A 15,174-nucleotide genomic window follows, 5' to 3' on the forward strand; every position below is an offset into this window, starting at 1 on the left:
ACAATATTATATTTTTGTGCTGAATTTTAGATTACATTTATGAAATAGACCAAAGAAGCAATGTATCCAAGTGGTGTAATTGTAATACACCTTGAATTCATTTAAGTATAACTTGTATGTTGATTGATGTTACCCCCACCTCTGCATAAAATTGGTATCAAAGCCTAAAAGGTCTAGGCAAGAAAGTTTGGTTTTTGTGTGTGTGTATTGGTTCAAGTTGAAGAGGATAACTTGATGATTGGTTGCCAAAAGACTAGGTAGAGGAAAAGAGGAGAGACCTAGGTGAGGTAAGATGAAGCCAAAAGAGAGAGAGTTGGTGAATGCGTTGAGGTATTATTTGCGAGGTGAGGGTTCATGGAAGAAGAAACAAGAAGAGGAAGAGAGAAAGAGGAAAGAAAAAGAGAGGAGGCAAAAAGAAAGTAGAGAGTTGAGACAAGAATTGAAAAAGATAAGGAACGAGATGGAAGAATTAGAGGCAAGAATACAGAAAAGTTGGCACCTGACACTTATGAAGAAGATCACATGGCCCATCAAAAGGATCATTCAAAAGAGGAAAAGGCAAACAAGGAAAGCAGCAATAAAAGATGTAAAAAATGAGGAGGTAAGCACACCTATGATTGTTTTGATATCATCAACTATTAAAGAAGTTTTAAAGGAAAATATAGATTGTTTGGTATCATCAAGTATTGAAGAAGTTCAAAAGGAAAATATAGATGTAGATGTGGATGAATCCCCATTTCATTTTCAGTTGTTTGAGTCTAATAATCAAATTGAAATTATTGAAGGGTATACTCCTATTGAGGTTCATGATAAGGATGTTGATATTTCTGATAAGGTTAATATTGATGATGAACTAGTAGAGGGGAATGATAGTGTTGAAATAGATGATGAGGTTGAGAATCAAGGTGTTGTTGTAAAGGAGTGGAAAGAGTCTCCAAGGCAATTTGAGAGACAAGGCCAAGATTTCATGAACAATGTTGATACTAATCAATTTTTTTTTGTCAAGGAATTTTTTATTATGTTTATTCCAAGCAGAAATCAAGAAAATAAGATTAGAAGGGGCAGCACATTCCCTTTGACAATTAAAATTACCCAAGCAGGAGGATAGGAAGGCCAAGGGTGACAATGAAGCCTAGTGATGGTGCAAGTTCAAGAGATTACGCATGTTTCCAATACCTAGTGCATTGGAAAGGCATACCAAATGAGAAGAGCATCTGAAAATCAAATAAGAAGGAGATAAATCATATTTTTTTTGCAGGTCCTCACTCAAGGGACTTGAGTTTCATTTCCATGGGGAGTATGGTGCAGGAGCACCCTCGGGACCTAATATGCCTACAAGAGGAAAAGTTTATATTTATTCTTTGTTTTATGTTCTTTAATGTTTGTAAGGTCATTTGTGGCCATTCATGATCATTTTGGATCATTATGTCAAGTTTTGAGTCATGTGGATAAAAATTATAAAAGTTGCTCCAAAGTTGTCAAAATTGTCATAACAACTTTTGCAACTTGATGACAACTTTTTAAAAGTTTGTTAAAAGTTGTTTATGGGTATTTATAGGGTATTTTGGTAGTTTAACATGATGAAAATTGTATAAATTTTTTTCACAAACTCAAATTTGGAGTTTGGAGAGGGTTGGAGAAGGATGGACTAAAGAAGGAACTTATTTTTGTAGCATCCTTACATTGCTTTCTGAAGTTTTCAGAATTTGCAGTCTGAAACATGCCATGGTATGGCCTTTGGATGACCTCCTATTGAGTACTGTAATATATTTATGTAAATATATTTGTTTCTAGTTTCCAAATATTTTTGTCTCATTAAATTTTATTGAGTTTTGTGTTTGATATGGCGTTTTTGGTGAAGGTTGTCTAGAATGACTGATTTTTCTGTAACAGCCTGAAAGAAACGTATGGTATGGATTGGTAAGATACAATAATGGTCTGAAAAAAATGGTAAAAGGTGGATAAATGAGTCTAGTTTCATTTACTTTTTATCTTATCCAATTTCATTAAGTTTTGAATGATGACATTTTTGGTGAGAGGGGGTCTATGATAAAACTAAGGTTTCTAGCAAGCATTAAAAAAACTATAACTTTGTCTTGCATCATCCCAAAAGGCTCAAACTTGGTGAGAGTATTATTTGCATTTATGCACAAGTCTCCTACAAATTAATTTGGATTATTTGATCATTTGGGAAATATATGGATGTTTTTGTGTGACTTTTCATAGTAAATGTTGTCATGAGAGTTTAATAAAATAATACATTGTTGAGTTGTTTGATGCAATTATGACTTGTGTGCCATCAAAATCCATAGTGAGAGGCCATGATCAGGCCAATATTATACTTCTTTGCTGAAGTTTAGATGACATGTGTGAAATAGACCAAAGAAGCAATGTATCCAAGTGGTGTAATTGGAATGCACCTTGAGATATCATCTCCCATCCTAGCCCTCCATTCTATCCTCGCATCTCTCATATGCTAAAACACTTACCCATTGTATCCATCTCTCAATATTTTATCATTTAAGTGTCATTATATTGCGTTTATTTTTCTTTCTTAGCCTAATCTGGGTGTTTTGTTTAGATTTGTGTTTTGTTTTGTTTTTATGGTTAAATCTCTCACATTTCCTTGCACACACTACTAACTTGATATTCTTTACACAAACCAAGCCCTTCGATGAAATAAAACTAAGCCCTAAGTGGTACAAAGAGGATAAATACTATGAATTTCATAAAATAAGGGGAAACTCCAATCAATACACGAGGCTATATACTTATGTTTTAAATTTTATTGATAACAAGGATATTGAACTTGAAGAAAGAGCATCCACATCATAAAACCAAAAATTAACGATATATCAACACCCCTATCCAAAGAATGGTCTACCTCATTCACAACAAAATCAATTCTAAAATTCTCACAATAATAGAATCCATTAAAAAAATAGTCACTCTTATGATTCAGTCATTTGTCATATTGAACATACAAATAATCATGTCCTAACAATAAAAATTAAAAGCCTATATTATGTCATCTGAACTAGAAATTATAATTGCATGCACCAAGGGTCTCATACATCTACTCCTAAAGGATTATTTACCATTATTTATCATCATTCTCGAAAATCCTAGCCTAAATATCCATTCTAGACCTTATTAAAATATCTATTGTTCATAAGTATATCGTTTATAAAGTTTCTCAAGAATTAAGAGTTTCCAATGGCATTGGTCCATCCCAATGTAGAACCTAAATGGACATTTATCTTCAACCCATAAGCTCATATTTATTCAAAAGTAAATGATTCCATCTCAGATTATCCCTATGTGCATTGAAACTTTTATTATCAAGCATAGGGTAAAAAATGGTACTTTTAAATAATTATGTGGGATTGAACATTTATAATTTGACATTAATTAATCATCTTGATAATTTATAAGAAATGCTAGCATCAAACACCATTACCATCTAAGTATATGAAAATGTAAAAAAGAGAATGAATAGGCACTATTCATCTTCCTATCATGAAACAAATCTTGTTGTGATTCATTGATCTTTATCTCTCATACAATATCCTTCCTGGTCAATCATGGAACCATGATATTGTTGGAATCCAAGAACACTGAGAGGGGGGGTGTGAATCAATGTTCTACCGGATTGGAGAAATTTAACCTTATTAATACAACAACTCAACAACCAATAAACATAAAAGCATATAGCAATAAGCAACAGTGCAACCACAAAGATGAACACCATAACACCATAGATTTATATGTGGAAAACCTCAAGGAGGAAAAACCACGGTAGGATTGGAGACCCACAATATCTATCCACTGGTCAAATGAATAAATATTACAATAAGGGGTTTGCACATGTAACAAGGCACACTGCCTACAGTGCACTGCTCATCACAATGGATTCTCACTAACTACAAAAGAGGTTAACCACCTCAAAGTATTTAGACAACAATCCAGAAGGAAGAACTGCCTATGATAGGATCAAATATGCCATATTACAGTTCTGGTTAAGCTCAATATCAGAGGTCTAAAACCTCTTACATAAACCCAACTAGATCTCCTATGATCAACCAAATCCTCTACACAAATAATTATTACATTATTCGCTCCTTGCCTATACATATATATGATCTACAATGAGATATTACATCACTTTTATACCCAACCAAGACCTAACCAATTAGGTCTGCCACCCAAATGATAATTCAATAGATCCCTTACATAATGTTGAAATAAAATCATAAAACATGTCGACCTAAGGCCAAACAAACATCATCCAATAAACAAAACATCCTAGAAGCGCATCGTAGGATCCACAACATGTTTCATGAAACTAGTCCATAACCTAGATAGCATCGGACCTAAACTAGATCCACACATGCCAAAGCAATGGGACCAATCAGTCAAGGCATGAACACAATCACCATCAACATCTTGAATCCCTTCTAGAAGTTGCACCAACACCACTTATGCATTTCATCAAAGATCTTCAATAAAACTCTTTCAGTGAAATCCTTCCAAACCTATAAAGCGGGCTTACTAGAACATAAGAGAGCATCTGATCATCAAGTCAATACCAACTAGCTGAAACATACTTCAGAAGCATATGAACCATTCATACAAACTTATTACATCATCCAAATCATACTAGTGACAATCAATTGATAATCTTCCCAATCCAATCCTTCTACTGGAAGTCGGTAAACAACCATAGCAGCTAGTGTTGACATCAATGACAAAATATCAATGCAACACATAATCAATTCCTTCATATTGCCAACAATCTCCCCCTCTGGCATTGATGGGAACACTAGATGTGAAAAACATCCAAGTGCCAAGAAATGCCAAACAAGTCTCTCCCTATGGAAGACAGCCAACAATCTCCCATAAAATGATATAGCAATGAAGATCTAAACCAAATATCTTTGTACCAATTAACCATCCATAGACCTGAACCAAACTCCCCCAATGGGATACAACTAATCTGAAATTTTGTTTCTCCTCCTTGTGCCAACAATCTTCCCCTTAGATTGATATCTTGTTAAGCTTTATTTTTCACATATATATATATATCCCCCTTTGACATCAATGCCAGAAATTTGACATAAACACCAAAGAAAAATCATAGAGCCTTTGAACCACACAGCTAACTACTCCCCCTAAGTAGTACCACCAACTCATCAATCTAAAATTAATAGAACCTTTGTAAATTCATACCGAGTTTATGCCAATCAACATCACTCAAGTCTCTACCAGAGGGACAAAAACTCCCAATTGTCTCTCAAATGTTCAAATGATTCCTCAAACCAATCTGACTTCTTTTTCTTCCACCTTTTCCTTCAAAAAGTTATACTTGATTGATATGTTCTTAGTCTTGGAGTGAAACATTGAATTGTTGATATGTCAATAGCAGCAAAGTTATCATAGTGAATAACTACCAGATCATTACAACTCACTTGTATATCCTTCAACATATGCTTCATCCATAGAACTTGAATGCAATTAGTAGCATCATACTCAACTTCAGAAGTGCATGACTTGTTCTTTCTGATACATGAAACAAGAAAGAGAGCTTCACCAGATGAGCCTATTCGGTTACCAATAAATATATCCCAATCCGCATCTGAATATGCTCATAGTGTAAAGTCCTCATAAACCAAATCCATACCAAAAAAACCTTTGAAAATATCTGAAAATCCTAGCTACTAGAGAAAGGATTCAACATAATCAATTCCTTCCTTTTGAGAGTATCCTTTGTAAACCAATCAAGCCTAGTTCCAAAAAAACATCCAAGTCTATGTATTGTCCTTTTCTAACTGATCTAGATCTTCTTCCATAGCTTACATCCAACATTTATCTTTACAAGCTACAATTATTGATGTCGGTTCAACTTGAGAAATTAAACATACCTCATCAGCTGCCAACCATCTTCTCGTCCAATTATCTAATCTTCTGAATGATTCAACCTTACATACCTAGGAGTCTTCTGGCTTCTGTTTCATTGCTCTGATCTTCAATTACAGTTGAGTTTTCTAATGATGTCGGGGTAACTGGTTCAACATTTTGTTCCGGTACAGGTTCTATCACTTCAGTTATGATCATTTCCACTGTCGGTTCTCTATCATAAGATTTAGCTTGGTCTTTGGGTTGCTCATCCACTTTCACATTAGTGCTCTCCACACTTCTCTACAATCTTTTGTTATAACATCTATATGCTTTGCTTTTACAATAACCAAGAAATATCCCTTCATCACATCTAGGGTCAAACTTCAAATTCACTAACAAGGATTCTGAAATTCTTAACTATAGATGTATGACTAAATCATAACTCATAAAGTGACTTATCGGTGTAGCAAGGAAATTCGGAAATCATCAAAGCAAATCAATATTATACTAGCTCAATCACTAAAGCTCAATTGCAATGACAAATCCTAATTACATCCAATAAAGACATGAAAAAAAGACATGCAAGATTGAAAACTAAACAAACCAAATGCAGACTTGAATGTCTCCTTCATGTGGCTCCATTGTCCTTCTTTCTTCTTCAAATGGCTTTGTTTGTGGATCTCACCTACTAGTGCATAAGCATGATGTGAAAGCAAGTAGACAAGATGGTAGCGCAAGAATACTTGAAGCGTGATTGATTCAAGGATCTATTCGCAAAAGTGATTAGTTGGGATTGAAGAAATTCATCCAATTTATAGACAAATTGGAGAAAAGACAAGATTAGCATGAATTAGATTCAAATGGAAATTGCAAATCAAGAATGACAATTATGACAAATTATGACAAATTATGACAAATTTCTATGCAAAAATTGATTGATTGTCAATTATGACAAAATTATGACAAATTTCTATGTCAAAATTGATTGATTGTCAATTATGACAAATTATGACAAATTTAAATGTCATTCCCATGAAATTAGGAGAAAAATAGGATAGAATTGAATTAGAAATTAGGAAAATTAGAAAATTGGAAAATTAGAAAATTAGGAATTAAGTGAATTAATTAACAATTTTTCATTTATTAATTAATTCACAAAGAGGGAATTTAGAAAATGAGGAAATTAGGAATTAAGTGAATTAATTAACAATTTTTCATTTATTAATTAATTCACAAAGAGGGAGGAATTGGTTAGCCAATTAAATAAACATTTAATTGTGACAAGAATACTTAGGATAAATAAATAAATTATTTAACCTAGAGGGAGAAATGACAAGAAGATTAAATGAATAAATCATAAAATCCTAGAAGATGATTTAGAAAATGCAAGAATGACAATTAGGTCTTGATGAAAGATAATTAATGTCGATTCGATTTGATCATGATTCTGACTTGATAAAAGACCAATGTTGATAAGTGATTTGATTGAGAAATGCGCCAATTGACGAGGAACAATGACTAATTGATCCAAATTGACATGATTGAGAAAAACGACGATCGATGACAAATCGATCGCAAAATGACAAAATTGACAAGAAGACAAGGATCGATGACAAAATAGATTGCAAAACGACAAGATTGACCAGAGGACAAGGATCGATGACGAATCGATCGCAAGATGACAAGATTGAAAAGAGGACAAAACCCTAATTAGGATTGACGATGTCCAAAATGATGACAAATGAACACGCACATTGCTGCGACAGGATAAAATCGACCAAAATCATGACTGAAGATTGTTATCGACAAGACCAAATTCGAAAGCAAGACAAATGAAGAATGCAAAACAAGGACTCGATGCTTGCAAATGATAAAGACCAAATGCGAATCATAGGAGGAATGTTAATGCGATGCAAAAACCCTAAAATAAGGCAATGTGTCAATGTTAAAGTATGACTCTGCAAGCGTTGACCATTTTTAGACGTCTACAATCGGTAAACCAAACCAGATCCAAGATCCAAAAAAATATTCATCGTTTAACCTTCAAATTGACTTCTCTAAATATATGAAATAGGCTTTTAGACCACTACCAAGGGCAATGCAAGATTTGTCATCAATTTGCTTCCCCTTAAGGTGAATGCCTTAGTTACTGGATGAGTTTCCTACCGATGCAGGAACATTCTGCTATGTCGGTTGAGAAACTGGGGTATATCCTTCAGCCAAATGAACATCTGGGGAAATTGATTATGTTGGTTGAGCCTCAGACTTCATAACCCACTTCTTCTCATGTTCCTTCTGAATGTCATCAACCTTCTTCTTTCCTTTTTTATCAGATTAACACTTCCTGGCGATAGGTTCTTGCTTCTACAAAATTTAGTAATATGTCCTACTTTGTTGCATGCATAACAAGTAATATTATTCATTTGAATTTCTTTTCTATATCTGAGATAATTTCTTGACCTACACTGATTAGCCATATGTCCAAACTTTCCACATGAATGACATTTTACATTCATTCTGCAATATCTTTGTCTTATGACCATACTTACTGCATTTGGAACATTGACCGGGGACAGAGTTATAATTCTTATTTTCTCTATTTCTACATTGTCTAGCCATGTGACTGAATTTATTACAAACAAAATATCTACCATTGAATTTATGTGCATTGGGTTGCCTTACCGGTGACCTCTAATTCTGGTTGACCTTCTGATCATTTTGCATATCGAATGTTTGATCTTCATTTACAGTATCGAAGCTCTGACCTTGTTCAAATCCAATTCCTCTAGTGTCTCCCTTGTGCCTTTGATCCTTCAATAGATCATCAAGTTTAGCAGAACTAACCTTGAACTTATCTTTGTATTCATTTGCAGCATCCAAATATCCTCTTAGGATTGTCATCATTATTTTGTGATTGCACCAATTCAGTTTTCAACATATCATTCTCATGCGCCAACCTAATTCATTCCTCATATCTATCTTTCAGAGATATAGAAATATTTTCTTCATTCTTCTTCCGGTGTTCAATCTCCTTGCACATCCTCATAGTTAGGGCTTGCATTTCATTCTTCATAACTTCATTTTCTTGATTCAGCTTTTGACATAGGTTCTTTAAAGTATCCTTTTCTTCATCATTTTGATCTTGTAATTATTCCCACACTTCCTTCCTTTTGGCTTGAGCATTAGATATCTTTTCTTGCAAAGTGATAATGAATTCTTTTGCAAATCTAAGTTCATCTTCCAGCTTTATGTTTATAACTTTTTCAGCTTCAAAATCTTCAAGACCAATTTGAAGTTGTTGCCTCAAACACATCTCCATGGATTCTAGTTTTAGGATCTCCCTCAAGTTGTTAGGCATTTGCAAAAAGAGGACCAGGCTCTGATACCAACTATTGGAATCCAAGAACACTAAGAGGGGGGTGAATCAGTGTTCTACCGGATAGAGAAATTTAACCTTATTAATACAAAAACTCAATACCCGGTAAACATAAAAGCATATAACAATAAGCAATAGTGTAACCACAAAGATGAACATCATAACACCATAGATTTATACGTGGAAAACCTCGAGGAAAAACCATGGTGATATTGGAGACCCATAATATATATCCACTGATTAGATGAATAAATATTACAATAAGGGGCATGCACATGTAGGAAGGCACACTACCTAGAGCACACTACTCATGACAATGGAGTCTCACTAGCTACAAAAGATTTTAACCACCTTAAAATATTTGGATAATAATCCGGAAGGAAGAACTGCCTATGATAGTATCAAACATGCCAGATTATAGTTTTAGTTAAGCTCAATATCGGAGGTCTAAAACATCTTACATAAACCCAACTTGATCACCTATGGTCAACCAAATCCTCAACACAAATGATTATTACATTATTCACTCCTTGCCTATACATATATATGATCTACAATGAGATCTTGTATCACTTTTATACCAGCTCGGGACCTAACCAATCAGGTCGACAACCCAAGTGATAATTCAATAGATCCATTACATAATCCTAAAATAAAATCATAAAACATGTCTTCCTAAGGCCAACCAAATATCATCCAATCAATAAAACATCTCGGAAGCGCATCAGAGGATCCACCAACATGTTTCATGAAACCGGTCCATAACCTAGATAGCATCAGACCTAAATTATATCCACACATACCAAAGCAATGACACCAATCAGTCGAGGCACGAACACAATCATCATCAGCATCTTGAATCTCTTCTAGAAGTTGCACCTACACCACTTATGCATTTCATCAAACATATTCAATAAAGCTCTGTCGGTGAAACCCTTACTGGACCTATAAAGCAGGATTACTAGAACATAAGATAGCATCTGATCATAAATTCAATACCAACTAACTAAAACATACTTCAGAAGCATATGAACAATTCATACAAACTTATTCCATCATCCAGATCATACCAGTGAAAATCAACTGATAATATTCCCAATCCAATCCTTCTACTGAAAGTCGGTAAACAACTATAATAGCTAGTGTTGACATCAATGCAACACATAATCAATTCCTTCATATTGCCTACAGATAGAAATTTATACGAGCTAATTTTTATCAAAACATCAAGAACCTCATAAAATCATGGAGGTATTCATCCCTAGTAATCCTCAACCTTTCCAATAGGACAAAATTTTGGAGAGGTAATACTATGAAAAATTATTGTCTCATTACCAAAACTACCTCTAAAATAGATAAATATGAAACCCCAAAAATGAAAAATTATTCATACTATATACATCCAAATGACCTCCCATCTAGATCTAAAAAAAAATTCTATAATCCCATTTCAAGATCCTTGAAAAATGTTATAGGGAATATTAAACTCAAAAACAGAATGTATGTCAACTTTCTCTTTCACCTGAAATTGATGACAATCCCATCATGAATAAGAGAGAATATCAAGTATCCTATTGGTATGGTAAAACTTCTTCTCTCAAATAAGGTTTTCTTGTAGATGAGAAAATTGAATATTTCAATGAATCCTAGCTACATGATAATATAATAGTGGTTTATTTCAAACTAATGACTACCATATCACAAAAAGGATGTGTCGAATCAACAATTACAAAGGAAAATTATTAGGCCTTCATGAACATGGAAATATGGAACTTATACATACTTGTGAAAATCAAGGATCGTGGTGTTGGAATCAAGGAACACGAAGAGGGGGGGTGAATCAGTGTTCTGCAATTTTTAACTTTATTAACCTTTTCTTTCAGCCACTTAATGCAAATAAAGAAAAGTAAAGTGCAAAAACACAAATAAAAGATCAGAAACATCATAACACCAATATTTTTACGTGGAAACCCAGTTAAGGGAAAAACCATGGTCGGATTCAAACCCACAATATTAATATACTATGTTAAAAGTATAAAAATGTTACATAAGGGGAATGCACATGAATTCAAGCACACTGCCTAGAGCTCACTACTCAATTACAAGTAAGGGATACAACTTGGAAGGCTCACTTCCTTACAAAATAATTACATATAATAATTGGAATGTTTGAACTGATAAGCATCATCTACAAATGCTTAAAACAGTTTTGGTTAAGCACAAAATACATGATCACACTCTACTCTGCTACTTTGCTATGTTCTGATATTCTACATTAAACTCCACACAATCGCTCATACATACTTCACACATAACAATCAACATACCAAATGATCAAATCAATCAGTCATATATCTGCAATATTAATTTTGGTCTTCATCAAGTCGGCCCAAAAATGTATAACACGCAACATGAAATATGTTACCCAAGTCAGCTTCAATCCAAAAACAACCAAGCGGACCAAAATAGATTGTCCACACACTTCCCATATATCGTCTTAATAACCTCAAACATGCAAACAACCACCAAAATCACTCCTCACGATCTGCACACATAATCTTCACACACTACTACCACAAAGCATTGTTCTACTAGAAAATAGTCTACCAAATCTTCGAACTTACTCAATTCACAACACCGAAGGCCATAAACTTGGAATAAGGTAATTTACACATCCATAATGCATCTCCAGTTCCACAACTGAATCGCCAACCACAACACACACTCTACCGGATGACCTATTCTTCTCATCGGACCTCCATCAATCTTCTGATATGAATGAATCATGAACTATGGATTGGATATCTGACTCTAGTTGCCATCAATGACAACATCAGATCATCAATGCAGTGTCTCTTGCCAGCAATCTCCCCCTTTGGCATTGATGGCAACACTTACTAAAAAATGACTTAAGTGTCAAACCAAAACCAAGATATATACACTGCAATAAGAATCTAACTGTCGGAATCCAAAGAATCAAAGAATCAAATATCTCCCCCTAAGATCAAAATTTTTCACTCATCTACTCTCCTTTAACATCAATGGCAAAGGTAGGGTCCCATAAACCAAAAATTGAAGCCAAAAATTTTATTTACATATGCACACATCTACCTTTTATACTCACAAAAAGTTGAATATATCAACATAAGAATTCTTCAATGAGTCCAAGTGGTTGTCCCAGCCTTTCTACAGATTCTCCAAAATGGTTATGAATCCACTGAATAGATAAGCTTGAACTTTTGTTGTCTTTAGGTATATCGGATCACTGTTTGCCAAAGCATCTTGAGTATCTTTGAGGGCACTCAGCATAACGTCCCAACTTAGGAGTAATGAGACTCCTAACTTCTCTAACTCTCTAAATCATTCTCTCCCAGACATGGTTTAGGCTTCTAATTTTCTCAAGTAGTGATATTACCTAATTCTCATGACTGCCCAATGATACTGACAGGGGATTAACTGATTGGGATATATGTTCAATCTCATCTTCATGCACCTTAGACTTCTTCTTATTATCTACAGTGAACTTGGTACAAGACAAGCATGATTTGTGTAAGTTCCCACCTATGGACAATGCATATTTCATGCTCTTCATACAGCCATCTAAAGTAACTTTGTCCTTGGAAAACATCTTTTTTAAATTTTGAAGCCTCTTTGCATTGAATTCCTTTTGGACCTTCTCCTCAACTGGTTTTTCAAAAGACAAAATATTTATCTACAGAATTAATCAAACTCTTTAATTGCCCAGATGAAGGGTCTTTAGTATCCTTTTGAAACGAGGGAATCAACTATTCAAAAACACTAGTTGCCAGGGTTAGCAACATACTGTCCTCAGTATGGGACTTCAAAATATCCTTTCTAGCATTTTATTGAGAAAATGATGCAGGTTGAAGTTTTTCAATTGGAGATAGAGAGGCGAGATTAATCGGACCTTGAACGAACTCTGGACATCAATGACTTGTTTTCCTTTCATTGTCTCAGCAGTGTCTTTTGCCTCAGTCTTAACCTCAACCTTAGGATCCATCTTCTCCTTTTCTATATTCTCAGGAACCAGAGGGTCGACTACAACAACCGGAGGATTCTCATCCTTGTTCTTTCCATCCTCTTCTTTCCCTGCATCCTCTTCTCTAGCTTCTTCTCGCACACTGACCTCTGCTTGTTCATCAGTCTGGACTTCCAGAACAAAAGTGTCATCTATTATCTATTTTAACTTCTGGATTGACATGTGATGTCTTGTCCTGTTCTTCTGGATGAGGTTCTTCTTGACCTTTAGCCTTATTTACCTCATATTGATTATCTAACAAAACTTTTGTCAAAATATTTTTAGTCTCCTTTGCAACTTCATCTATCTTCCCTAAAATGATTTTGTTTACCCCGTGCTTACTCCTGAATTTATTCTTTGCTAGATTAATCTATCTATCTATCTCTTCTACAATAATAACGAAACATAATATAACTAGTACATACTCCTTCAATCTCTCATCTTCTTTATTTGTTAATTTTCTTCTAACATCCAAATTGTCATACAGGCTCTTGGGTATGACTATCATTAATTCAATTAGAGCTTTACTATACACATTTAGGTATTTTACAGTAGCTTCCTCAAGTAGAATCATCAAAATTGTCATACCACTCAAATTGTGGCATCAGGTTACCATTCTTAACAACTTCATTCAAATCTATTCTAATGTCATGGGAGGTACAATAGTGAATTTACCTTGTTTCAATGCTTCATCAAACTCGGATGTCTTAGATTTCTTACTAGATTTGCTTCCACCAAATGGTTTTTCTTTTGCAACTCTAATGGCTTTAGGAGCTTTGGCCTTCACCTCCTTCACCGCCTCATCAGATTCAGCCTCTTCATCATCCATAGTCACAAATCTGATTGTCTTCCTCTTCTTTTCACCACCGGATGGCTTGATTAAATATTTAGGCCCGCTTGCTAGATTTGCAGGACCATAGGAAGGAATCGCACTTATGACTTGCCTTGGCTTAGGCATAGGAACTTCCTTCTTCGTAGTCTACTCCTCAAAAAGAATATTGTCCTCTCTATATTTTTGGATAGCTTCCTTAGATATCCCCATGATCTCTATAAGAGCCTCAACTTCTTCTCTCACATTCTTCTAATTCACTGGTTTCTTGAGCTACAAATATAATTTTAGGATTTTCTCTTTATATGTTTTAAACCTTTCCTCAATGGGATCCACTAGTAGTATCAACATATGATGTCATGCATACAGTTCCAAAATCTATTCATCAACCTCATAGCCCATTAGCATAATCCATACTATTTGGGGCTCTATGGCTTCCATCAAATACTAGTTTGTATCTACCATAGAGAAGATGGTGTCTTGGTATTTCTCTACAATAGTTTTAGTGATTCTTTCCCTTTCGTGCAATTCCTTCTAGAAGTTCTTGAAATATCCCTATAGATTCTTATTCTGGACCTTGGAGTCACCAGAGCTATATAGGTGTTCCTGGATTTAAACTCCTACAGGTCTATCAAATGCCCACTGCACTGGACCAACACCCGAAACCTCTTGCACGAAGTAGAAAAACAGACATAGAAGCAATGTACCAAACTTGAAAGGATGTTTCTTATTTTCTTTGATCTTATTAATATTCTTGAAAAGATCCCTCTAGAGGAACTCACAAAGACTATATTTCTTATTCTCTCTCATCATCTCATATGTGGCATATATGGGAGTACCAAAAAATAGAATTTTCTTTGCTATAATAATAGATTTTATACCCAATGACCATCGATGTGAATCGGATATCGTGCTCCAAGATATTGTTAATTGTCATCACCCATTTTTCAAACTTTGACACTATCGCATTCATCACGGTGTCATTTTTTACAGCCTTTAGGGATGGAAGTTCTCAAATTGCATATAATCCTA

The 15,174-nt window shown here is 34.6% G+C and overlaps 1 protein-coding gene across 1 annotated transcript; it reads left to right on the forward strand.

The window, feature by feature from the left end:
- The first annotated feature begins 292 nt into the window (after positions 1-292).
- LOC131858223 (uncharacterized) lies at positions 293-1,108 on the forward strand. The gene has a single exon (XM_059211395.1). It carries the CDS (start codon positions 293-295, stop codon positions 1,106-1,108), a length of 816 nt encoding a protein of 271 aa, XP_059067378.1.
- The last annotated feature ends 14,066 nt before the right edge of the window (positions 1,109-15,174 follow it).

This window comes from Cryptomeria japonica, chromosome 1 (assembly GCF_030272615.1).
Source record: "Cryptomeria japonica chromosome 1, Sugi_1.0, whole genome shotgun sequence".
Taxonomy (NCBI): Eukaryota; Viridiplantae; Streptophyta; class Pinopsida; order Cupressales; family Cupressaceae; genus Cryptomeria; species Cryptomeria japonica.

Coding starts and splice junctions, on each gene's coding strand:
- LOC131858223 (XM_059211395.1), top strand. CDS start 293: ATGAAGCCAAAAGAGAGAGAGTTGGTGAATGCGTTGAGGTATTATTTG.